The sequence below is a fragment of the Pogona vitticeps genome, chromosome 6, assembly GCF_051106095.1.
Source record: "Pogona vitticeps strain Pit_001003342236 chromosome 6, PviZW2.1, whole genome shotgun sequence".
Lineage (NCBI taxonomy): Eukaryota > Metazoa > Chordata > Lepidosauria > Squamata > Agamidae > Pogona > Pogona vitticeps.
The window spans coordinates 112,256,440-112,282,768 of record NC_135788.1 but is presented as its reverse complement, the minus strand read 5'-3'; the positions used below and the strand labels follow the sequence as shown (position 1 = coordinate 112,282,768).

Genomic DNA, 26,329 nt, shown 5'->3' with positions numbered 1-26,329 from the left:
ATTTGCCAGAATTATTTGAATTGCAAGCTTTCATTTTCGTTTCTTTGAAGGGAGGCAGAGGCTGCTTAGTATATATTCTAAGTTTCCATCTTTTCTTGGGAAAAGAGCGAAGGTAAGCTGTTGACTTCCAGGAATGGTTGGGTGTCTCTTGGAGAAGACTATCTCAAAGTTACAAGCTCCTATATTGTTTTATCTGATGTATGTTGCAATGCGACTCAGTAAACTTATTTTTTGCTTGCTTGCTGCAAGCTCTTAGGATTCCTCTAGTCTGCCTTATTTTCATAGATACACTGCTTTTTGGCGGGAATATTTGTTCCTCTTAAATTATTACTACCAAGTGTTTCTTGTCCGAATTTTACTCTTGAAAATACAAAATATACTTTTAGACTACTTTTTGGACTGGTGGGCCATACTGGCAGTTACTGTATAAAACATTATTTCTTCTAGGCTCTGATTTACACTTATGGGGGCTAATCATAATCTATTACACTAATACCCACCTTAAAGAGCCAGTCAGTTGAGAGATCATACAGATTTCGTTTAATTCATTTCTTAAATCAGCATATGGATAAAACTAATTCTGAAAAAAAGAATATTCTGCCTTTGTTTCTGGGTGATGTACTACCATTTTCCGGCATGCACCGTGTTTGAAGAGGCATTTTCTTCTCAAAAAGCGGGGAGAATTGTTTTTATAGCAACCATGGAAGGTAGATTAAGACTTAAGATACAGTGGACCCTCGACTTACAGACGGCTCGACTTACAGACTTTTCGAGTTACAGACTTCTCTGGCTGCAAAATTTAGATTTGACTTGCAGCCAGAGAATCGACTTACAGACCAGAAAAAAAAACCAAAATGGAATAAAAATAGAATAAAAACCACTGGTTATGGGATTAATCGGTTTTCAGTGCATTGTAGGTCAATGGAGATTCGATTTACAGACTTTTCGACTTGCAACCACCATTCCAATACGGATTAATTCCTTAAGTAGAGGGTCAACTGTACTGTACAGTAAATGTCCAAAACAAGCTGATGAACTTTGTGACCCAGTGGGGATTTGAACCTTCATCTCCTTAAACCTAGTCTTAACACTCTTATAAAACTGCTATACTGCTCTAGCTCTTATTTTGCCATTTATTTATTTATTTATTTATTTATTTATACCCTGCCCATCTAGTCAAGCGATTACTCTAGATCAGTGGTCCCCAACCTTGGGCCTCCAGATGTTCTTGGACTTCAACTCCCAGAAATCCTGGCCAGCAGAGGTGGTGGTGAAGGGTTCTGGGAGCTGTAGTCCAAGAACATCTGGAGGCCCAAGGTTGAGGATCACTGCTCTAGATGGCTTCCAACATATATAATAACAATTTAAAATATAACAAAATACAGTATTTTAATTTTTTTTTCCTCTCGAGTCATGCCATCTTGGTAATGTGTTGTTGGGAATTAATTGTTATAATTGTATTTTTTATGATTTTATACATGTTATATTGCTGTGTTTTTATCTATGTTAGCCGCCCCGAGTAGACATTGTCTAGAGGGGCGGGGTAAAAATATAATAAATAAATAAATAAATAAATAATATAAAATATAATAGGGTTTACTTTTTTAAAAAACCCTGCCCAATAATTCAGTGCCATTTTAAATTGAGTTTTAATCACACAATTATTAAATTTATGTAAAATGAAAGGTCTTTTTGTGTGTCCTTCCTGCTGTGATCACACATAGGGAATTAACAATATGTGTTAAGGTTGTACATTGTGGAGTAAAGTGAGAGTCACTTGACCTTGAAGCAAAATTTCTGTCTTTTCTGATGGAAGGTCACCCCTGTGCGGCTGCCATGGCCTTCGAAACGATCCGGAGAAGTCGTGAGAAACTCGTTGCCTTCCTTGAAAAAGCATCGAGTCTCATTTTGGATGATGCTGCCTCCCAAGGCTTCATCTCGGAGACTGATTACAGTGATTTGGATAAACTGGAGAACCCAAAGGAGAAAATACGAAAACTCCTGGTGAAGATCCAGATCCGGGGGGAACAGATTTGCCACCAGTTTCTGGAATGCATACGGAGCCTCTTCCCAGATTTGCCCCCAGAGTTATGGCCTCCAGCAACTGGTAAGTTAGTGTTCATTAAAACCCTCAATTTTCTGCTTTTTGGGGTTGTTTTCCAGATTTTGTGGCTGAAATCCTGTTGCTTACCGTAAGAAGCTGAAACTAGAGTAGGCTGATTTGAACTGACAGAACTTCTGGAGGCGTGGACACACCAAGTTCCCACTGACTCAATGGGCCTACTCTAGTGTGACTTGCTACACGAAGCAACACGAGTGTCTGGGAGAAACTGAGCTTTTTATTTCAGTCACCCAAATTACACATAATAAATAGAGTTGCAATATTTTTGGTTAGAGCCTCAATATGCAGATCCAGGTATTTGGAAAATATTTGTATGTAATTGCACTAATAGAATGTATTAATTTTATTTTTATTTTGCTGTGGTCTCTGGATTAAACAACAAATATTCTGCCTGTCTGTCACTAACCAACAGAATTTCAGCCATTGTGACTTTTACAAGGTACCATATGATCCTCTAACCAAAAACTCTGTGTTTTGAGAGTTGCCAAATCTGCCTGGCTATTCTGATTTTTCAAAAAGTGCCACAAGGACTTGTGGAATGTAGACTGCTATGATTATACAGTACCGTAAGATTATAATAATTAACCATGAATGTTGCACCTTAGCTTCACCTACGTTTATGGGTCCTACAGTATCTGTCTTTGCAACATACCTGTGTGTAAGCTGTTATTATCCCATTTCACAGAGTGAGTAATTGATGCTGAGAGCTGGAGACTTTGCAGCATTTGGTGACTTCAGAATTTAGGTGGGGTTTAGGCTTGAAAGCAAAATGTGCTTAATATGAGCTAGGTGTCAGGCCCAGAATTTGTTCTATAGGAGGAATCAAACATGGTACATCTGGGGATGTAAGATGTGAGAAAATGATTCTAGGGAGGGAGAGCAAGGCTTCTGGAAAGAATTGGAGCTGATCTTTATATATTTGGGGTCAGAGGGAAAGACATCTTGATCAGAGGCATGTTATGAATCCAGGACCTGTTATTGTTTAGAGTAGAGTGGTGCCTCTCTAGACGATTGCCTCGCGGGATGAGGAATTTGCTAGACAATGGGTTTTTGTGATCGCTATTGTGCTTCGCAAAACGATGGTTCCCTATGGGCGATTTTCGCTAGATGATTTTTCCTCATTTGAATGCATTGAGTAGCTGTCAATGCATTCCAATGGGGACCTGCACTCGCTAGACGATGTTTCCCTATGGACGATCTTTGCTAGACAACAATTTCCCCGTTGGAATGCATCTAGTGGATTTCAATGCATTCCAGTGAGGAACCGCGCTTCGCAGCAATTTTGATGGAATGGATTAACATAGTTTAGCGAGGCAGTACATTCCCAATCTCTGTTGCCACTTTTGTGCAAGCAGCAAATTCTAGCAAGGTAGTCTAGATAAAAATTATATTTTTGAATGATAGAAGGACTGATCTGTTGGCACCTTGGGCAGATTTCATGTCCCTCTTACTGCTCCTATTTGGTAATTTAATCTGGTCTGTTTTAAGTTTCGATTTTTCCAAAGCAATTACATTCCTCTAAATCTCATGACTCAAACCAGCCATCTGTAGCAGAAGAGTTTCCTGTTTTTTGACCCCAACAACCAGAACTTGCTTCCTGCCTATATCTTCTGTGACTTGTAAAAGTATTGCTAAGCATTTTGTTCCATATTTCCTTGGTGGGGGGTGGCTGCAAGTTTGAGGGCAATGGGTTTAACTTTCCTTTCAATGTTAAAGCACCGGAAGCTCATGATGTCTTCCTCCTTAACATTCCTTCCCTGCTGGAGGTTAGACATCATCATGGCTACTATCACTCCGAAAGCGCCGGTTCTGAACAGTGGAGGGTTTTATTCAAACCAATCTCCAAAATTCCTTCACCACTACCTTTATAGTAGTTATGCACATACTCTCAAGTAGATTTCTGCTGCTTGCATAGGATTCCCAAAGCAACACCAGCACAATTCTATGGCTGCACTACATGGAAAAATGCTGGAAATGCTATGGGATTGGGAAAGTCAGATCTGCATTTTTTTTTCTTGACCACATGACGTAAAACAAATGTTAATAAGCCCAGAGTCTCTCCCCTCCTAGAGTTTTTCCCCTCAGCTGCTGGGGCTGCTTTTCCCCCCTGACAATAAATCTATTTGTATCTGCTCTGGCAGTGTAATAATTTGATCTCATGCAGAAAAGTGCGTTTTGTGGCTGGTGCAATGGCATGGCAGCTGGTGAGGGGCAAAGATCCAGCTTCAGAAGGCTGGGTCTTTGCAAATAATTTCATTTCCTTCCTTTTTGACAAACAGCTTGTTGGCAGTGCTGTTGTGCTATGGCATTTAGGCAAGGAGAGAGAGAGAAGAACAGAAAAGAAATAGAAAATGAGAGATGTAAATAAGAGGAGGAAATGCCTTATTTACAGCTTATTAAGGCAGTTCTCTACTCATGCTTCTTGCAGGACTACAGGAGAGTTAACAAGCTGCAAACAAGGCTGTTAAGCCATTTTCCTCCTCCTTTTCATAGACTCATAGAAAAGTGAAGTTGGAAGGGGCCTAAAAGGCCATCAAGTCCAACCCTCTGCTCCATGCAGAAATATAATCAAAGCATATCTGCCAGGTTTTTTAATGCCTCCAGTGTTGGAGCACTCACCAACTCCCAAGGTAACTAATTACACTGTCGTACTGCTCTAACAGTTAGAATGTTTTTCCTGATATTAAACCAAAATCTGGCTTCCTTTAACTTGAGCCCATTGTTGCATGTCTTGCACTCTGGGATGATCGAGAACAGATCTTTCCCCTCTTCTGTATGACAGCCTTTCAAATATTTGAAAAATACTATCATGTCACCCCTCAGCCACCTTTTCTCAAGGCTAAACATGCCCAATTCTTTCAGCCTTTCCACATAAGGCTTGGTTTCCATCCCCCTGATTATCCTTTTGCCCTCCTCTGAACTTGTTCCAATTTGTCAGCATCCTTCTTGAAGTGTGGTGTCCAGAACTGGACACAATACTCAAGGTGAGGCCTAACCAGTGCTGAACAGAGAGGGCCTAGCACCTCATGGAATTTGGAACTATACTTCTGTTAATGCAGCCTAAAATAGCATTTGCCTTTTTTGTAGCCACATTACACTGTTGGCTCATATTTAGCTCGTGATCTACGACAATTCCAAGATCTTTCTCACTCGTAGAGCGAAGCTAGTTTTGAGACCTGTTAATGTAAACAGACATGGGGAGACCTGAATTCCACAGTGTGACTTCAAAGCAAGTAAATTCACATTTCTCTTGCTGTGTAGTTGTCCTCCTGTGTCTACATGCAAAGTGCCAAATTGCTCTGTGTTCTTTCATCACACTGGACACTATAACACTTTTCTGTCCAGTATGAAGCTTAGAATCTTGGTTGGTTGGTTTTTAAATTTCTGAGTTTCTGTCAAGCAGAATATTAACTGGGCTTTTTAAACCATTGTATCAGGAATAAATAATGTAAGAAAATGTAATATTTACATTGCATGATCAATCTGTATGATGTTCTCGATGCTGACATACGCAAAATATCAGATCTCCACCCTAAGGAAGTTATGAAATAAATATTGAGGGTGGGTGAAGAGGAAAGGAGTAACAATGATAAGGAATGAAATATTAGCAAATCAAATGTTGCCATATCCTTTGAGGTTATATATACTGTACAATAGTTTGGGACATGTAAAAGAAAAGAACTGTTTCTTCTGCTTCTATCAATATGACCCCAAGAGGAACAAACTTTCCCTTGGTCATCTGAGCAATACTGTACAGTACTTAGATTTCAGTTTCACAGTAGTGAAATACTGGTAATTTTTTTATCTTTAATTTCATCATGCTTCTGATTGTGAACGATGTGTCCAATTTGTACCATTTTCTTTTTGCGTAATACTACGTTGCTTAACATTTTATATTTTTCTTTTCCTCTTAACGCCTTATTTTCAGTTCCCCTTTGGACCTGTCCAAACCTTCGTTGCAGTTTACTCACAAAAATTGGGGGCAGTGTTTGGGGGGGGGGGAATAAGTGTACATGTGGTACTCCTGAAAGCCTCCACTGCATTTTCCGCTTCACCTCCCTCTGAACCACACACAGGACTTGGCCTTCCTCTTTCTTTTACTTTCTCCCTATTATGGGTTTCTTAGAAAAGCCAGCTAATGCAGGAGATAAACATAATGTGGGAAGCAAGGGGGAAATCCCTTCCATCTTGTTCCAAGCAGTATTTAGTTTAAAGTTGCTTTGCAGAGGTCATAACCCAGCGGTTTCTACCGAAGCAGAGTAAAATAACTACATTCGTTACAACAAAAACACAAGAAGAATAAAAACCAAAGTATCGTTGCGCTTTCAAGATTAACAGATTTATTTCGGTGCGAGCTTTTGAGGATTAAATCTACAAGTCTTGAAAGTGGAACAGTTCTTTCACTTTTGATTTTCTGTTGTTTTTTGTTAACATGTCCTGAAACAAACTAATATGCCTGCCTCTCTGAAAAACAAACAATGTGCAGGTCATCTCAGGTGTAGTCACCACAGGAAATGGTGGTGTTACCTCAGTTTGATTCCACTGTAATTGTCCTAGTTTTCATCCAAGAGAGTCTTTGGATGTGTAGTTTGGTGGGATATTTTGAATTCTCTCACAAGGGAGCTCCGGTGCACTGCCATGAGTTGTGGATGCTATTTCTCCAAAAAAGGAAGTTTCCCTAACTCTGGGCAAACGTATATTACAGTGGTGCCTGGCAAGATTAATTTAATTCATTCCGAAGTTAATGTTGTCTTGCGAAAAATTGATCTTGCGAAACGCATTTTCCCATAGGAATGCATTGAAATCTAATTAATGCGTTCCTATGGGCAAAAAAGGTCAGAACAAAGTCAAATTTGGTTTACAAAGGGTTTATTAAGTGCTCTTTAAAGCCATGCATATTGTGCAGATGATTTTAAAAATTTTAATAAAAAAACTTTAACTTTTTAAACATCATAGAAAAACATTTAAAAATCAGCAAATATGAGGCAAGAACAAAAAATGGAAAACATTCGTCTTGTGAAGCACGGCCATAGGAACATTTGTCTTGCGAGTCATCAACCTCATTGCCAAAACCATTTGTCTTGCGAGGTTTTGTCCTGCGCGGCATTTGTCTTGCGAGGCACCACTGTATTGTGTTTGAAAGCATTTGCTTAGATAAAGATTGGCCTCTACCATTAACACTGTTCAAAGAAGAGAAAGAGAAGGGCCTGAAAGCTAAAAGCCCGGGTATCTTGTTTGTAGTGTATAAGCAATACAGTGGCGCCTCGCTTGATGAGGATAATTTGTTCTGTTCAAATCGCTATTAAGCGAAATCCTCATCAAGCAAAACAAAAAAGCCCATTGAAATGCATTGAAAACCGGTTCAATGCATTCCAATGGGCGAAATACCTCAGCGTCCAGCGAAGATGCTCCATAGGGCGGCCATTTTCCGGTACTGTAATGTGAGGAATCCATCCTAAAGCACAGCGGGGAGCCATTTTGCACAGCGGGGAGCCATTTTGAAACCTGATGATCAGCTGTTTTTGATCGTTGTTAAGCGAAAAATCGGTTCCTGAAGCAGGGAACCGATCATTGTAAAGCGAAAAAAGCCCTTTGAAACATCGCAAAAGCGATCGCAAAAACATCGTTGTGAAGCGATTTCCTTGTCTAACAAGGTAATCGTCAAGTGAGGCACCACTGTATATGCTACAGCAATTGGTGATTATTGTCATGAATGCTTCCGAAGACCTGGACACAGAAGGGTTAACTGTGGCTGAAGAGAATGTGGAGAGATCAGAAACACCTGAACTGCCTCCAGATTCTCCCTCCACAGCAGACAGGCTTCGGGGCAGGCTTCGGGCAAGACTCCATTATCTTTGACTTGGATTATAGTTTCACCTCTTATTGTTGTTTCTATAGATTTACATAGCTTTTAGTATATCTCAGGATACAGTTCCCCTGATGGTGTTTTCCATTTTCATTATTTTAATTTCCTTATTTGCTTTTGGTTTTGCTCTCAGTTTAAACTTCTGAGTCATTCTCTTTGACCTGTGCAGGTTGGCTCTTTTGGGTGTGGGGTGGATTGGGCTACCAAGGATCTGTTGAGGTTGGTGACAGAAATGATGCACCAGTTGGCATGCTCCTCCTGTCCGAACAGCGATCAGTTAAGCACTTCTCCTAATCTTCTGTAGAAGGTCAAGGGAAGTTAAATTATTATTTTCCTGCATCAGTACTCTCTCCCTCGTTCAGTGCTGCTTTGTTTTCTCCATGTCCCCCTCCCTGATTCCCTGCCCTCATTCTTCCCCCCCCACCCTTTCCCTTGGAATCTGCAGCCAAAATGGCAGATGGAAGCTAAAGCTGCTGGAAGCCGCTACCTCCTGATTAAAAAAAAGCTAAATAAAAAAATGCATGCTTTACCGCTGGCGCACAGCAGCTATTAAGGTGGAAGGATAGCTTAATTTGAGTCGAAACACATGCAGATGCAATCTTTTAATTTTTTTTATCCAAACCCTGCCATTGGCAATCCACTGTATATATGTTAGCATGGATGCAAAAATTGTTTCAATTGCTGGCCAGCAGGACTCTCCTCTTGTTTACTTGGTTCCTGACTGTTCCAAGCTTTGCTGGTGGGGATTCCATAAGAAGAATATAGTCCTATCTTGTACCTAGGCAGGCAAATACTGACACACTTGCAGCGTATAAGTCTTCACTATGTACCCACATTGAATTTCTTGTATTAATAATGCTCAATTTCTAAAAACCTGGATAATTAAATGAAAATAATGCTGAAAAGATTCATTATTTCCAAGAATTTTAAGATGATATATATGGCATAAAACAGTTACTGACTCTGAAGGTCTCTCTTAGCTTGTGGCCCTACAGCATGCCTAAATCAAAATGAAACTCAAAACCATGATCCTGCAAATAGTACTTTGGAGAAGAACAGAGAAGAAAATACAGACTCAGTCACCTCCTTTCCACTGAATGGAAACAAGGACTCAGAAGGTATACCAGGTACAAAAATCTATTTATAAATACTATTTAATACAGTGGTGCCTCGCTTAGTGACGTTAATCCGTTCCAGGAAAATTGTCGCTAAGCGATTTTTAAAGCCCATAGAAACACATTAAAACGTGTTCAATGCGTTCCTATGGGCTTAAAAACTGACTTTATGCGAAGATCCTCCATAGGGGCAGCCATTTTCGGTGCCTCTAAAGCGAGGCAAAACCGGTCGCCATTTTGTTTTTCCGGTCGCCATTTTGGAAATGCCGATCAGCTATGCATAAACGGAGTGTTTGCGATGATTGCGCGGAAGCGATCATCGCAAATGGCCCGTTTTCGCACAGCTGATCGGCGGGGCCTTTGTGATGATCGCCAAGGCCCCGCTGATCAGCTGTGCAAAAATGGGCCGTTTTATTATCACTTCCCCACGATCATCGCAAAGCGAATTTTCCCCATAGGGGCCATCGCAAAGCGATCGCTCCTGCGATGGCAAAAAGTCCATCGCAAAGCGATTTCGTCGTAAAACGGAGCAATCGCTATGCGAGGCACCACTGTAATTGATAAAACTGCAGAGCAACGGTATCTAATGCAAGATATTAGGGTCCGTAGCTCAGCTGAATATCGTCCTTTGTGTAGTCTTCATTGGAAGCCAAACAAAACTTCCATTTTTCTCAAACACCAGAGCAGCTTGGAACTTCATTAAAGGGGAAAAATCAGGAGTTTCTTAGATAGCAATATTGCGTTCAGTCGACATACAGCATTAACAAATATGAGGAAAGTCACATGACATCAACCTGAAGGTGGTGTCTCACTGGAAGAAAAGTGTGAGAGAAATGTGATAAACAAATGAAATAGTTTAAATTACACTGGCGATTTGTATCTTACTTTTTAAAAACCTTGATTGCCAACCTTGGTGTCTGGGAGTCCAGCCCACCATACATCACTTCTCATCAGTGAGAGCAGGAAACATCTAGTTGTTGTTGGACGTCCCTCGGTGGCCAGCCATTATGGTCAGTGGTGTGAAATAATTGAAATAAGAGAACTACATCTGTAGGGCCATTTTGTTGTTGTTTAGTCGTGTCCGACTCTTCCTGACCCCATGGACCAGATCACACCAGGCCGTCCTGTCTTCTGTAGGGCCATAGGTTCACCTATTCTAGGCCCGGCACAAACCTTTCACCAGCCATCTAATTACAGTGGTGCCCCGCACAGTGAGGTTAATCCGTTCCGGATTAACCTTCGCTGTGGGAAACATCGCACTACGGAACACCAAAAGGCATTGGAACGCATTAAACAGCGTTTAATGCGTTCCAATGCCATAGAATACTCACCGTAGTTCGATGTTTCCCAGGGGCCGGCAGCCATTTTCGCACCCTCCCCTCGCACAACGAGGGTGCCAAAATGGCTGCCATCAGCTGTCCGGCGGGTCCAAAATGGCCGCCGGAACAGCCGAAAGGGGCCGGGGCGCAGCGTTTTCGCGCCCTTGGTAAGCAAGGGGAGCGCGCGAAAACGCTGCCGGAAGCCCCGAAATGGTTGCGCGCAGCCATTTCGGGGCTTCCGCAGCGTTTTCGCGCGCTCCCCTTGCTTACCAAGGGCGCGAAAACGCTGCGCCCCGGCCCCTTTCGGCTGTTCCGGCGGCCATTTTGGACCCGCCGGACAGCTGATCGGCGGGTCGCAAAGCGAAGGTCGGTAAGCGAGCAGCTTACCGACCTTCGCTCTGTGAATCACAGCCTATACGGGCATCGTTTTGCGATCACATTTGCGATCGCAAAAACGGCCTCGTAGACCGAATTCATCGCTCTACGAGGCGCCCGTTGTGCGAGGCACCACTGTATTTTAAAAAGTTTTTGTTCTTCTAAAGACACAGCATAAGCTCAGAGTTTTCCTCCCATGCAAAATGATCTTTTAGTTCCTGTCAAGCGGTTAGCTAGTTACATGTTCTTGCCTGATCCTTCCTCCTCAACTTCTTTTCCTTAATATTCATTAAAATCAAAATAACTCTAGGACACAAAACAAATTGACCAAACACTGGTGCCATGTTGCATGATTTTTATCTTTGTGTTCTCATATCTTGAAAAGTGTGATACTGATATTCCACTTAATTTTCTATTTCTTCCACTTTGTTTATTTTATAAAAATCATTAGAAAATGTAGGCAATACACCAGAGCCTGAACCAGAGGCCATGGAAGAAGAGATTCCGGAAGGTAAGAATTCTCCTGGTACTGAGCAACTTTCTGAAGGAAATTATGAGGTGGAATCGAGGGGATGCATGAAACAGTGATGTTGGAGCACACTGAAGTCTTACCCAGCCTAGCATCCTATCTGATTCCTTTTGTGCCGTTTCCCGTAACCAAATTTAGTGACAGCAGATCCCATAATTTGCCGTATTTTTCCATGTATAAGATGCCCCCCACTTTTCTAATCCAAATAACTGGGGCTTAGCAAGCGTAGGGGGAAAGGGATCAAAGCACTGTAGGATCACTTTTATCCCTGCTTTCACCTCCACTTGTTTTTGTTCTCTCCTCAGCTTACTTCCGTGTATAAGACAACCCTCAATTTTTAGTCTAAAGGTTTTAGACAAAAGTATGGTCTTATACACGGAAAAATATGGTAACTGAAGAATGTGGGGAGAAGTACTTCCTTCTGTCTGTTCTGATCTCCCACTATTTAGCTTCATTGAATGACCCTAAATTCTATCAACTTTCTTCAGAGTATGTTTGCTTTGGAGTAAGATGTTTTACCAGCATTAGGTGCAAGGATTGCTTTGGCATGAAAATATCAATACTATACCATACTGCTCACACCAATTTAAAATGTTTTTCCACATAACGTGGAGTTCTTGTGAAAAATTACCAATACAGTGGTGCCTCGCTTGACAACATTTATTCGTTCCAGTGAAATCGCTGTAGAGCGAAAATGTCATCAAATGAAACTAAAAAAACAATTGAAACACATTGAAAACCCCTAAATGCGTTCCAATGGGCTGAAAACTCACCGTCCAGCAAAGATCCTCCATAGGGGCGGCCATTTTCAGGTGCCTGTAAAGCAAAAAAATGGCTCCTAAACACAGCAGGGAGCCATTTTGTACACCCAACAGCCATTTTGAAACCCCGACGATCAACTGTTTTGATCGTCGTAAAGCGAAAATCGGTTCCTGAAGCAGGGAACTGATCCTTGCAAAGCGGGAAAATCCCATTCAAACCATCGTTTAGCGATTGCAAAAGCGATAGCAAAAACCTCACCGTCAAGCACATTCGTTGTTAAACGGAGCAATCGTAAAGCGGGGCACAACTGTATTTATTTCCGATGCTTCTGTGAAATACATTGAAAGAGGAAGGACAGCCTGGCCTTATGCTTCAATACCAAGGGTAGAACTAAAATTTCACGAAGTTGTGGTTCCTTTTAACATTAATACTGGGCTGAAATGCAGTTTTTTGCAGCTGCCTGTAAACCGCCGATGAAAGTAAGCGTTGCTTCCTCCCAAGCCTCAGAAGTACATTCCAACTTTCCCAGGGCACTTATAGTTTGTTAGAAGGAGTAACCGTAGTTATCAGGCAGCTGCCAGTTGTTCCTTGATAAAAGTTGGCCAACAGGACTGTCCTCCTGTTTACTTGGTTCCTGACTGTTCCAAGCTTTGCTGTCGGGGGGGTTCCATAAGAAGAACATAGTCCTACCTTGCACTTAGGCAGGCAAATACTGACACACTTGCAGTGTGTAAGTCCTCACTATGTGTTTTAGTCGTTTAGTCGTGTCCGACTCTTCGTGCCCCCATGGACCAGAGCACGCCAGGCCCTCCTGTCTTCTACTGCCGGAGTTGTGTCAGGTTCATGTTGGTTGCTTCGCAGACACTGTCCAGCCATCTCATCCTCGGTCGTCCCCTTCTCCTCTTGCCGTCACACCTTCCTAACATCAGGGTTTTTTCCAAGGACTCTTTTCTTCTCATGAGATGGCCAAAGTACTGGAGCCTCAGCTTCAGGATCTGTCCTTCCAGTGAGCCGTCAGGGTTGATTTCCTTTAGAACTGATAGGTTTGTTCTCCTTGCAGTCCAGGGGATTCTCAAGAGCCTCCTCCAGCACCACAATTCAAAGGCATCAATTCTTCGGCGGTCTGCTTTCTTTATGGTCCAGCTCTCACTTCCATACATCACGACAGGAAAAACCATAGCTTTGACTATTCGGACTTTTGTTGGCAATGTGATGTCTCTGCTTTTCAAGATGCTGTCAAGATTTGTCATCGCTTTCCTCCCAAGAAGAAGGCGTCTTTTAATTTCAGGGCTGCTGTCTCCATCTGCAGTGATCATGGAGCCCAGGAAGATAAAATTTGACACTGCCTCCATATCTTCCCCTTCTATTTGCCAGGAGGTGATGGGACCAGTGGCCATGATCTTAGTTTTTTTGATGTTGAGTTTCAGACCGTTTTTTGCACTCTCCTCTTTCACTCTCATTACAAGGTTCTTTAATTCCTCCTCACTTTCTGCCATCAGAGTGGTATCATCTGCATATCGGAGGTTGTTGATATTTCTTCCGGCAATCTTAATTCCGGCTTGGGTTTCTTCCAGTCCAGCCTTCCGCATGATGTATTCTGCATATAAGTTAAATAAGCTGGGGGACAGTATACAGCCTTGCCGTACTCCTTTCCCAATTTTGAACCACTCAGTTGTTCCATGACCAGTTCTGACTGTTGCTTCCTGTCCCACATATAGGTTTCTTAGGAGATGGATAAGGTGGTGAGGCACTCCCATTTCTTTAAGGACTTGCCATAGTTTGCTGTGGTCCACACAGTCAAAGGCTTTGGCATAGTCAATGAAGCAGAAGTAGATATTTTTCTGGAACTCTCTGGCTTTCTCCATAATCCAGCGCAAGTTAGCAATTTGGTCTCGAGTTCCTCTGCCTCTTCGGAATCCAGCTTGTACTTCTGGGAGTTCTCGGTCCACATACTGCTGAAGCCTACCTTGGAGGATTTTGAGCATAACCTTGCTAGCGTGTGAAATGAGTGCAATTGTACGGTAGTTGGAGCATTCTTTGGCACTGCCTTTCTTTGGGATTGGGATGTAGACTGATCTTTTCCAATCCTCTGGCCACTGTTGGGTTTTCCAAACTTGCTGGCATACTGAATGTAGCACCTTAACAGCATCATCTTTCAAGATTTTAAGTAGTTCAACTGGAATGCCATCACCTCCACTAGCCTTGTTGTTAGCCAGGCTTTCTAAGGCCCACTTGACTTCGCTCTCCAGGATGTCTGGCTCAAGGTCAGCAACTACATTGTCTGGGTTGTCCGGGATATCCAAATCTTTCTGATACAATTCCTCTGTGTATTCTTGCCACCTCTTCTTGACGTCTTCTGCTTCTGTTAGGTCCCTCCCATTTTTGTCTTTTATCATGTTCATTTTTGCGCAAAATGTTCCTCTAGTATCTCCAATTTTCCTGAACAGATCTCTGGTCTTTCCTTTTCTGTTATCTTCCTCTATTTCTTTGCATTGTTCATTTAAGAAGGCCCTCTTGTCTCTCCTTGCTATTCTTTGGAAGTCTGCATTCAATTTTCTGTAACTTTCCCTATCTCCCTTGCATTTTGCTTCCCTTCTCCTCTCTGCTATTTCTAAGGCCTCGTTGGACAGCCACTTTGCTTTCTTGCATTTCCTTTTCTTTGGGATGATTTTCGTTGCTGCCTCCTGGACAATGTTACGAGCCTCTATCCAAAGTTCTTCAGGCACTCTGTCCACCAAATCTAGTTCCTTAAATCTGTTCTTTACTTCCACTGTGTACTCATAGGGGATTTGGTTTAGATTATACCTGAGTGGCCCAGTGGTTTTTCCTACTCTCTTCAGTCTAAGCTTGAATTTTGCTATGAGAAGCTGATGATCAGAACCGCAGTCAGCTCCAGGTCTTGTTTTTGCTGACTGTATAGAGCTTCTCCATCTTTGGCTGCAGAGAATATAATCAATCTGATTTCGATATTGCCCATCTGGTGATTTCCATGTATAGAGTCGCCTCTTGTGTTGTTGGAAAAGAGTGTTTGTGATGACCAGCTTATTCTCTTGACAAAACTCTATTAGCCTTTGTCCTGCTTCGTTCTGAACTCCAAGGCCAAACTTCCCTGTTGTTCCTTTTATCTCTTGGCTCCCTACTTTAGCATTCCAGTCCCCTAGAATGAGAAGAACATCTTTCTTTGGTGTCAGTTCTAGAAGGTGTTGTAAATCTTCATAGAATTGTTCAATTTCAGTCTCCTCAGCAATGCTGGTTGGTGCATAAACTTGGATTATTGTGATGTTGAATGGTCTGCCTTGGATTCGTATTGACATCATTCTATCATTTTTGAGATTGTATCCCATTACAGCTTTCCCCACTCTTTTGTTGACTATGAGGGCTACTCCATTCCTTCTACGGGATTCTTGCCCACAGTAGTAGATATGATAATCATCTGAGCTGAATTCGCCCATTCCTGTCCATTTTAGTTCACTGATGCCCAGGATGTCGATGTTTATTCTTGCCATCTCCTGTTTGACCACCTCCAGCTTCCCAAGGTTCATAGATCTTACATTCCAGGTTGCTATGCAGTATTTTTCTTTACAGCATTGGACTTTCCTTTCACTTCCAGGCACATCCACAGCTGAGCGTCCTTTCGGCTTTGGCCCAACCACTTCATTAGCTCTGGAGCTACTTGTACTTGTCCTCCACTCTTCCCCAGTAGCATGTTGGACGCCTTCCGACCTGAGGGGCCCATCTTCCAGCGTCATATCTTTTAGCCTTTTGTTTCTGATCATGGGGCGTTCTTGGCAAAGATACTGGAGTGGCTTGCCATTTCCTACTCCAGGTGGATTGCGTTTAGTCGGAACTCTCCACTATGTCCTGTCCGTCTTGGGTATCCCTGCACGGCATAGCCCATAGCTTCTCTGAGTTACTCAAGCCCCTTCGCCACGACAAGGCAGCAATCCATGAAGGCCTCACTATGTACCCACATTGAATTTCTTGTATTAATAATGCTCAATTTCTAAAACCTGGATAATTAAATCAGAATAATGCTGAAAACATTCATTATTTTCAAGAATTTTAAGATGATATATATGGCATAAAACAGTTACTGACTCTGAAGGTCTCTCTTAGCTTGTGGCCCTACAGCATGCCTAAATCAAAATGAAACTCAAAACCATGATCCTGCAAATAGTACTTTGGAGAAGAACAGAGAAGAAAATACAGACTCAGTCACCTCCTCTCCACTGAATGGAAACAAGGACTCAGAAGATATACCAGGTACAAAAACCTATTTATAAATACTATACGTCCAGTTTTTGTTGGACGTCCCTAGCCATTATGGTCAATGGTGAGAAATGATGGAAATCTGTAGGGCCATAGGTTCACCTGTTCTAGGCCAGGCACAAACTTTTCACCAGCCATCTTATTATTATTTAATGTATACTTTTTGTTCTAAAGACACAGCACAAGCCCAGAGTTTTCCTCCCATCCAAAATGATCTTTTAGTTCCTGTCAAGCGGTTAGCTAGTTACATGTTCTTGCCTGAGCCTTCCTCCTAAACTTCTTTTCCTTAATATTCATTAAAATCAAAATACAGTGGGGTCTTGACTTGAGAACTTAATCCGTATTGGAAGGTGGTTCTCAAGTCAAAAAGTCTGTAGGTCATGTCTCCATTGACCTACAGTGCATTGAAAACCGATTAATCCCGTAACAGGCCATTTTTGTTCCATTTTGGTTTTTTTCTGGTCTGTAAGTCAATTCTCAGGCTGCAAGGCAAACCTAAACTTTGCGGCCAGAGAAGTCTATAACTCAAAAAGTCCGTAAGTCAAGCCGTCTGTAAGTCAAGGGTCCACTGTACAGTGGTGCCTCGCATTACGACGTTAATTCGTTCCAGCGAAATCGCTGTAGAACGAAAACGTAACGTGAAATTAAAAAGCCCATAGAAACACATTAAAACCCAATAATGCATTCCTCTGGGCTTGAAACTCACCGTCCAGCGAAGATCCTCCATAGCGCGGCCATTTTCGCTGCCTGTGCAGCAAGGAATCCTTCCCGGAAAACAGCGGGGAGGCTTTTTTTTTAACCCGGCGGCCATTTTGAAACTGCCGATCAGCTGTTTTAAAATCGTCGTTTTGCGAGAATCGGTTCCCGAAGCAGGGAACCGATCATCGCAAAGCCAAAAAATCCCATTCAGACCATCGTTTTGCAATTGTGATCACAAAAAGATAGTCGTGCTGCGGTTTCATCGTTAAATGGGGTGCCCGTCCTGCGAGGCACCACTGTAACTATAGGACACAAAACAAATTGACAAAACACTGGTCCCTTGTTGCATGATTTTTATCTTTGTGTTCTCATATCTTGAAAAGTGTGATACTGATTTTCCACTTAATTTTCTATTTCTTCCACTTTGTTTATTTTATAAAAAGCATTAGAAAATGTAGGCAATACACCAGAGCCTGAACCAGAGGCCATGGAAGAAGACATTCCGGAAGGTAAGAATTCTGCTGGTACGGAGCAACTTTCTGAAGGAAATTATGTGGTGGAATCGAGGGGATGCATGAAAGAATGATGTTGAACCACACTGAAGTCTTACCCAGCCTAGCCATTGCCCGTAACCAAATTTAGTGACAGCAAATTCCATAATTTAACTGAAGAATGTGTGTTCTGAATCTCCCGTTATTTAGCTTCATTGGATGATCCTAAATTCTAGTATTATGATACTCTTTTATCAACTTTCTTCATATTATGTTTGATTTGGAGTAAGATGTTTTCCCTTGAATAATAGTATGTAACATTAGATGTTATTGCAAGGATTGCTTTGGCATGAAATTGTCAATATCGTACTGCTCACACCGACTTAATGTTTTTCCTCATAACATGTGAAGTTCTTATGAAAAATTACCAATATTTATTTCCGACGCTTCTGTGAAATACATTGAAAGAGGAAGGACAGCCTGGCCTTATGCTTAAACACCAAGGGTAGAACTAAAATTTCACGAAGTTGTGGTTCCTTTTACCATTAATGCTGGGCTGAAATGTAACTTTTTTGCGGCTGCCTGTAAATCACGGATGGAAGTGTTGCTTCCTCCCAAGCCTCAGAAGGATATTCCAACTTTCCCAGGGCACTTATCGTTTGTTAGAAGGAGTAACCATGGTTATCAGGCAGCCCCCAGTTGTACCTTGATAAAAGTTGTATGAAGGTTTTGTAATTCCTAAGGAAACTTAAAAACCAGCAGTAGGAGAGGACTATTGCAGAAACGCTGCAGCCAGGCCTGTCCCTTGCTTAGTATGGTCAACTATTAAAAGTCCTGACTTTTCTTTAGTAGGTCATTACAAACAGGTAAAGGCTTAGTTATAAAAAAGCTTTCAAAGTTTTTTTTCTTAAAAGATTAAAAGACCAAAAAAAAGGCTGCAGACTTTTAAAAAAAAGTTTAAAAGGGAGTGAAGCTCGGTACAAATGCTGCCTCCTCAAACCCTATGAATGAAGTAAGATCACTACCTGTCTGTACTCTTCCTTTGTGGGCTGGCCTTCCATCCACTTCCTATATGTGCCCTTTTTTATTTTCCAGTCCTCTCTTGAGGTTTTTTTTTTGGGGGGGGAAGCCACATTGGTCTATTTTCGTGTCTTCTACCTTTGTTCTTGTTGGAATTGTTTGTAGCTCTCTGGGATAAAATGCATGTAAGGGTGTACAGTGGTGCCTCACTAGACAGTTACCCCGCATGACAGTTTTTTCGCTAGACATTGACTTTGCGATCACTATAGCGATTCGCAAAACAGTGATTCCTATGGAGGAATTTCGCTGGACAATGTTTGGTCCCTGCTTCGCAAACCAATTTTCGCTAGACAACAATTTTGACAGCTCCCTCCGTGCTCACAAAACGGGTGTTTTTGGGACCTAAGCTTCACAAGACAGCTATTTAAACAGCTGATCGGCAATTCGCAAAGCAGCTTTCCTATGGCCGATCTTCACTAGACAACGACGATTCTTCCCCATTGGAACGCATTAAACAGGTTTCAATGCATTCCAATGGGGAAATGCTTTTTGCTAGACGATGATTTCGCTAAACAGCTATTTCAGTGGAACGGATTATCATCGTCTAGCGAGGCACCACTGTATTTTGTCCTGTAGTAAACTGAAAAGCAGTCTTCTTGGTAGATTTGTACCCCTGCCAGTGCAAGTATAAAAATATGAAAGTGGAAGAAATGGTGTTGGTTGATGATACATGTTTGACAAAGTGTCTTCAGGCTGGAGAAGAGAAAATTCCTTATTTTAGTTACCAAGGACACCATAATTTGAAGTTCTGGGTAGATATGATTTTTTTTTTTCATAAGACACAAGCAAAGAGCTGAAAAATATAATCTGTGATGTCCTTTTCTTGTAATATGCTAGTGTCCTCGCTTCAGGTTAATAGTTAACATAACCAAAGCAAGAGTTGACCATTGGTTTGTTAAAATCTATTTTGTACTGGAGAATGTCAGTGGGGGATTTTATTTAACCTTTTAAAACTTTAAAACAAGTATATCTGACAGCACAACTTTAGGCTGTATCCAGGCTAGATAAACAATATACTCTATTAAAGTAATCTCAGTGCGACCAGATCTTAGCCCGTCCCTACTACTTCTACTCCATTCCCAATTTTGTTCATTTTAATGAACATACATTTTACAAGTATGGACTAAATTTTTCCCCTGGTCCACTAAGTAACCAGTTTTTCTTTTCCCTGAAGTGGAATTAAACTATGCGTCAGCACCTTTTATTTTGAAGGAAAAGGAGAGGCAGAGCTTCTGTTTTATGCCATGTTTCCGATTGGAACTAAGTTCTGATTCACAAGCAATGTAATGAATTTAAAACATTATTTTTTTGTAATGAGCAATGTTATCTCACTAGTTTCTAAAGTTAATTATAAAGGAAATTTTAAAGTTTTTTCCCCCAAGAATCTTGGCAATAGATTTTTAAGTTTTGTGCCATTCTCTTATTAATCCAAAATGGCAAGATGAAGTATTGCGTTGCTTTATCTTAAGTATTTTCAAGTTGCAGTATCAAGATTGGCCACTAAAGGGAAAGCTGCTTCCTTCTGTTTTTCTGGTCTCTCAGTAATTAATTGCACACATTTCTGCAAATGGATTTAACGATAACAACCATGCGTCTGCCTTGAAGGAATGGATAGTGCAATGAGTTTCTTTTAAAAAAATGTTTCCAGCTCTGGGTTCCATGCCTCTGAAACTTCTGAATTTTCCCTCAAAGGGATATGGCTACCAAGCAAGGTTGCTATTCATACTTTATGGAGAGTAATTGTTTTCTTTTCTTTTTCCCACAGGGACAGTTGAGCCTTTCTTGAGGAAGCTAGGCCTCAGCAAACGAAGCAGGCAAAAGCTCACTGTGGGGGAAATTCTGGAAATTGAGTTAGAAAGTCTCGAAACTCCAGCTCCACAGAAACTGGAAGATCTGCCTTGGCACTTTTTGAGGAAACTGATGGCCCTCAACGGGACAGCAAGGAATACAGGCCTTGCCTCAAAGGCTGAGGAAGGTTCAGATGAGGAGGTTGATGATGTAGGGGATCAATTGCTCTCTCTGATGGAAGTGGACACTGAAGTTTCTGTGAACCCCCTTGATGTTCTTTGTGCTACCTTGCTTTGCTCTGATAGTTTGCTTCAGCAGGAGATCTTGCTCAAAATGTCCATGTGCCAGTTTGCTCTTCCTCTGATCTTACCTCCCCTTGCCAACTCCAAATGCTCCTTCATGCTCTGGGCCATGAGGGACATTGTGAAAAAATGGAGACCCCATTCCATAGCTGAGAGCAGAGGCTTCAAAGAGGAGAGTTTGGTGCGTATTTCTATGCCAACCATTTCTTTTGTGAGGCTCGGGAACTCCTGTCTCTCCAAATCCAAGCTTATTAATGAGGTCCTCAGCTCTCATCAGCACCATCATGATTTTTTTGTTCACCATGATTCAGAGTGTGGAAATGCCCCTCGAGAAATCAGTAACGGTCTAGTAGAAATTTCCTGGTATTTTCCTGGTGGGAGAGAAAACTCAGATATTTTTCCAGAGCCCGTAGCAATAACAAACTTGCGTGGAAACATGGAGTCACACTGGCTGCAGTTCAGTTTCTTAACAGAAGTTTCCTCAGCTGTGTTCATTCTTGTTGAGGATATTTCTGACACAGAATATAATACGTTACTGAGCCTCCATGAACTGAGATCTAAATACTACTTTATCTTGAATACTGAAGGGAGGAAATCAAGGGAGACATTGGAGTTCCTTAACAAACTTGTACCAGTACTGAATTTGAACAAATCACAGCTGCTGGTGAAGGAAAAGATCCAAAATATCACAGAATTTGTGAAGAAACTTCGTTCCGCTATGCGGAATATAGTACACACCCATCAAAAAGAGGTGAATGTGGAAGAAATGGCCAGCATAGGCCAAGAACTGGGAATTGAGATAGATGAAAATTCAAAGGAATGTCAGAATGGGGCTGTGCATGCTAAGGAAATTGTTGAAGAAATTAAAGATGTGGCAGTCTATAAGAAGGAAATGCTGAAGCTCCAGGGAGACTTGTGGAGAAATGTGGCTCAAGTGGAGAAAGAGCTGTGTAGGATGAAAGGGCAAGCTGACACACCGGCAGAAGATTACAAATCTCAATTAAGAGAGAAATGGATAGGGTTACGTGCGCAACAGAATCGGTGTGATCTTACCGATGGGATAACAAAATTTATTAATGGAATACATAATCTTGGCTCAGTGGAAAAACAGTACTTTCTAAAATGGATGAAGTTCAGCTTAGATCGTGTTGCAAGAGCTAACCTTTTAAAATTAAGGGAAGAATACAAAGAGATTTGTCGCACCACTACAAATGATGTACAACAATTAGTACGGCTGGATGAATTAATTTCTATCGGTTCCTTAGGGGTAGAACACTTCATGCGTGAGCTGGGGCAATTTTATGAGGCAGAATACATGATGGTGAAGGAAGGTAACATGGCAGAGAACAAAAGGCAATTTGTCCATTTGCCGGGAATAGCGGCTGACCTGATGTTGGAAGGATTTCCAATGGAACTGATGGATGGAGATGCCTCTAACATTCCACTGCAATGGGTGACTGATGTTCTAATGGAACTCCATGTTAAGCTAGGAGGCAAATCTAGGATGCAAGTTCTGACTGTTCTTGGTGTACAAAGCACTGGGAAATCTACTCTTCTCAATACCATGTTTGGACTGCAGTTTGCTGTTAGCAGTGGTCGATGTACTCGGGGAGCATTCATGACACTCCTTAGAGTCTCCGAAAATCTGCAGCAAGGAATTGGTTGTAATTTTATCCTGGTGATAGATACAGAAGGCTTGAAGGCCCCGGAGCTTGCCAAACTGGAAGGTAGCTATGAACATGACAATGAGCTGGCCACCTTGGTTATTGGGCTCAGTGATATAACAATAGTTAATTTGGCCATGGAGAACGCCACCGAAATGAAGGACATCTTACAAATTGTGGTACATGCATTTCTGAGGATGGAGGAAATTGGGCATAAGCCTAATTGCCAGTTTGTGCATCAGAATGTTAGTGATGTTTCTGCCCATGATCAGAACATGAGGGACAGAAAACACCTCCTGGAGCAGCTCAATGAAATGACCAAGGCTGCAGCAAGAATGGAAAAACAATGTAAAGAAGTGTCATTTTCAGATATTATGGAGTATGATCCTGAAAAACACAATTGGTACATTCCTGGCTTGTGGCATGGGGTCCCACCAATGGCTCCAGTCAATTTGGGATACAGTGAGAGTGTATCAGAGTTAAAAAGATATCTGTTCAATTTCATGGAAACTTGTTCACAAAAAGGAACCCCTAAAGACATCCCTCAGTTTGTTGAATGGGTAAAAAGCTTGTGGAGTGCTGTAAAACATGAGAATTTTATCTTTAGCTTCCGCAACAGTCTTGTGGCTGATGCTTATAACCAACTTGCATTAAAGTATTCAGAATGGGAATGGGATTTTCGGAAGGAAATGCACCTCTGGATGTCCGAAGCTCATACCGCTATTCAAAACCTATCCCCAGAAGATTTTGAAACTGATGCTGTAGATAAATTAAAGCGTGATACTTACGTCAAGCTGGATGCTGGAGAGCAAAAAATATTACAGTGTGTACAAAACTATTTTGAGAGTGGTGCTGAAAACTTGCATCTGGTAGAAAAGTATAAAGAAGACTTCATCAGAAGTGTGAAATTTCTTCGGAACCAGCTGGAGGGCTATTTAATTAATAAGTGCCAGCACATTGTTCTTATATGTAAGGGAATGGGTAAGATCAGCAATATGCAGGCCGTGTACTTAAAAACCATAGAAAAGAAGGTAAACAAGCTCTTAGAAGGATATAAAGAGAAGGACTACCAACTGAGTCCTAAGGAACTAGAGGATGAATTTGAGAAAATGTGGAAGGAAACCTTGGAAGAGTTGCCACCAAACAATTTAACTCATCTAAAAATTCATACAAATGTGTTCTCTCAGCTAAAAAAAGATTTGGAACATCGAGGTGGCTTAGCAAATCAGATCTTCCAACAATTAATGCACCAGTCAGACATGATGGTCTTCACGATGAAAAAGCAGTATCTAGAAACCTCATGGGCACTAAGAATAAAGGGGCTGTTCAAAGATTACAAAGGGAAAATAGAGGACTCTGCTATGAACACAGTTGAATTATGTAAGAATTATGTTGCAGGGAAAGTCAGTATGGAAGGGGACTATGATGAAACATATTGCTGGGAATTGTTGAAAATGGTCAACGAGAGACTTCAAGACATGAAACTGAAGGGACTCTGTGTTACTATTAACTTTGAGGTGGATCTGAAATATTGTATTCTCAGAGAGGCAGCCGATGCTTTTCAGAAGATGCACGATGACTTCATTAGAGAAAACAATCCTCATAAACGTCTGGAAAACCTGAAACCGCATTATCTTTCCATCTTCAAAGACCTTTACTATGAGAAGGATGCTTGTCAGAAAAGAGCCAAAGATTTTTGTGACCTTTGTCTGAGACCAGCTCTGGTGGACTATCTCTACAAGAGACTTGGGCTAGAAATAGTAGATGATGTTCTCAGCAGCGGACTGTCCATTCAGTATGGCAGTCGCAGCTTTTTTCAGTTCACTGTGCAGAAGACTTTGCTGGAAGAGGAGAATTTTGATAAGTATCAGGAATATATAATCCATTATAAACGGTTTGCCAAATCTTGGATATATGAACATCTATTAGAATACTACGAGCAGAGAGAAGACTTGATGGTTTTGGAGAGACAAATCCTATCTGGTGTGATAAAGAAAACAAACGAAGCTCTGGAGGGCGGTGCAAAGCAAACTGTGACTTTGTCTGATTTCTTGGAGTGTTTCTGCCTTGGGATGAGGAAAGAGCTTGTCATTTCCAAGGACTCCCTGGATGTCGTGAAGTTCAACAATGCTGCCAAGACTGAATCTTTCTCTACTACAGTCCAGGCCTATATCCCTGAGATTATAGACGGAATCCTTTCGGAGCAGTTTGAAATGAATATTGAACAGGTGCTTTCAAGGATTTCATTCAAGCCCCAGGATGAGATCTTCAACCGAGTCTTTGGCTGTGGGAAACAGTGTCCCTTCTGCAAAGTTCCCTGTGAAGCCGGGGGTGGCGATCACCAAGAACACTTTGCTTCCGTCCATCGACCTCAAGGATTAGGCATGTGCAGATATGTGGACACAGAAAAGCTCCTGTACTCCTTATGTTCCTCTGATGTCATTTCCAACGCCCAGTTCAGAAATGTAGATACCGGCGGAGAATGGCATCCATATAAAGAATACCGCAAATACTATCCCGACTGGCGCATCCAGCCTGACGCCAGCATCTCTGCCTCAGACTACTGGAAGTTTGTTTTCAAGGAATTCAACCAGCAGTTTGCCAAACGTTATAAAGCTTGCCCAGCTGATCTCCCTGAGGACTGGAAGAAAATCACCAAGAAGCAAGCATTAGAAAGCATCCAAGAAGCCTTTAACATGAACTAATACATGAGAGGTGCTACTACTGACAAGACTGCACACTCCTGTCTTGATGTCTGTTATAGCAATACTGTCACTCACTAGTCCATCAACACTTCTTCTTGTTGATTATTGGCACTATATGCTGTTCTCCTTTCTCTCTTCCAAAATACATATATTTACTGGATCCTTGAAAAACTTACTTGTGCCATGCAACTCTTATAGTAATTTTGCTTGGAATGTTCGTGCCAAATACAAAACAGATGTTTATTTAGGATTTATTCTTATTAAATTGAGAACCCTGTTTAGGTGTGGGCGTTTGAAATACCTGAATATTCACAATGTTACTTTTTGAGAAAGAGTGTCTGGTTTGCAAGACACATAGCCATTAACTTGTTTTTCTTGTGGGAGGCTTTCCCTATATTGGCATATACTCAATAAATGCCTAATTTCACACACCTCAGCCTGTTTGCAGTGCATTTGTCATATGTCGCTAGTTTACAATATTTCCTCTACCCCTCTGGAAACAACAGTGCCCTGCTCTCTCCAGTTCATTCTAACAGTGGACAGAAGTGTACCATATAACTCCCCTTCCACATGAAAAGTGCTATGGAAATAGTACTGTTAGTGGGTATTTATTTAAGAGAGGTGGAAGGGTTTAGGGTTGTCTGGCAGTTGTCCTCCCTGTCTCTTCCACTACCTAATATGTTCAAGATAACACTCTAATAATCCCGGATACAGCTGGGAGTAGCTCGCAAAAGTGTCACTGTGCCCCTTTTCAAAGACATCAGTATTCTGGAATATAGTCCAAATTAGATTTATCACAAGCCTTGAGTGCTTACATAGGCAGGGTGTATAAATCCATTCAGATAGAAGCCTTATTGAATAAACGATGCATAAAAATATGTATACAGTAAATAGTTCAGATGGAATCATTCAATGGCATTTATAACCTTGTCATATCTAAATGCTATAACATTGTCTTTGTGTCCTCCATATCCATTGGCCAGAATCCTGGAAGTCGGGCACAGGTATCCCATTAGGGATTAATTTGGTAAGATAGCCTCTGCTTTTCATTATACTTTTGGAAAAATAGAAGGGCCACCTTAGCTGTGGGAACCTAGGTCTCTTCTATAAAGAACGTGGCAGCCAGCATTTATGTTAACCTCAAGGGTCAAGAATTGTTTTTTAAAAAAACAGCAACAGGTTACTATACTGTATTTGTTTTCTATGTGAACATTTCAGGAATGTGAAACAAGTGGAGAATGGC

The 26,329-nt window shown here is 41.5% G+C and overlaps 1 protein-coding gene across 5 annotated transcripts; it reads left to right on the top strand.

The window, feature by feature from the left end:
- Positions 1-18: 18 nt before the first annotated feature.
- Positions 19-25,517, top strand: LOC110086387 (interferon-induced very large GTPase 1). Of its 5 annotated transcripts, none has more exons than XM_072976888.2 (7): positions 19-112; positions 1,817-2,107; positions 8,969-9,106; positions 11,249-11,308; positions 16,205-16,351; positions 17,500-17,565; positions 20,393-25,517. In XM_072976888.2, exons 2-7 carry the CDS (start codon positions 1,837-1,839, stop codon positions 25,084-25,086), a joined length of 5,376 nt encoding a protein of 1,791 aa, XP_072832989.2. In that variant the 5' UTR covers positions 19-112; positions 1,817-1,836; the 3' UTR covers positions 25,087-25,517. The 5 variants fall into 5 exon arrangements, with proteins under 5 accessions (XP_072832989.2, XP_072832988.2, XP_072832987.2 ...); XM_072976887.2 differs by having other exon boundaries at positions 8,969-9,115; positions 17,506-17,565; XM_072976886.2 differs by having other exon boundaries at positions 8,969-9,115.
- Positions 25,518-26,329: the final 812 nt, after the last annotated feature.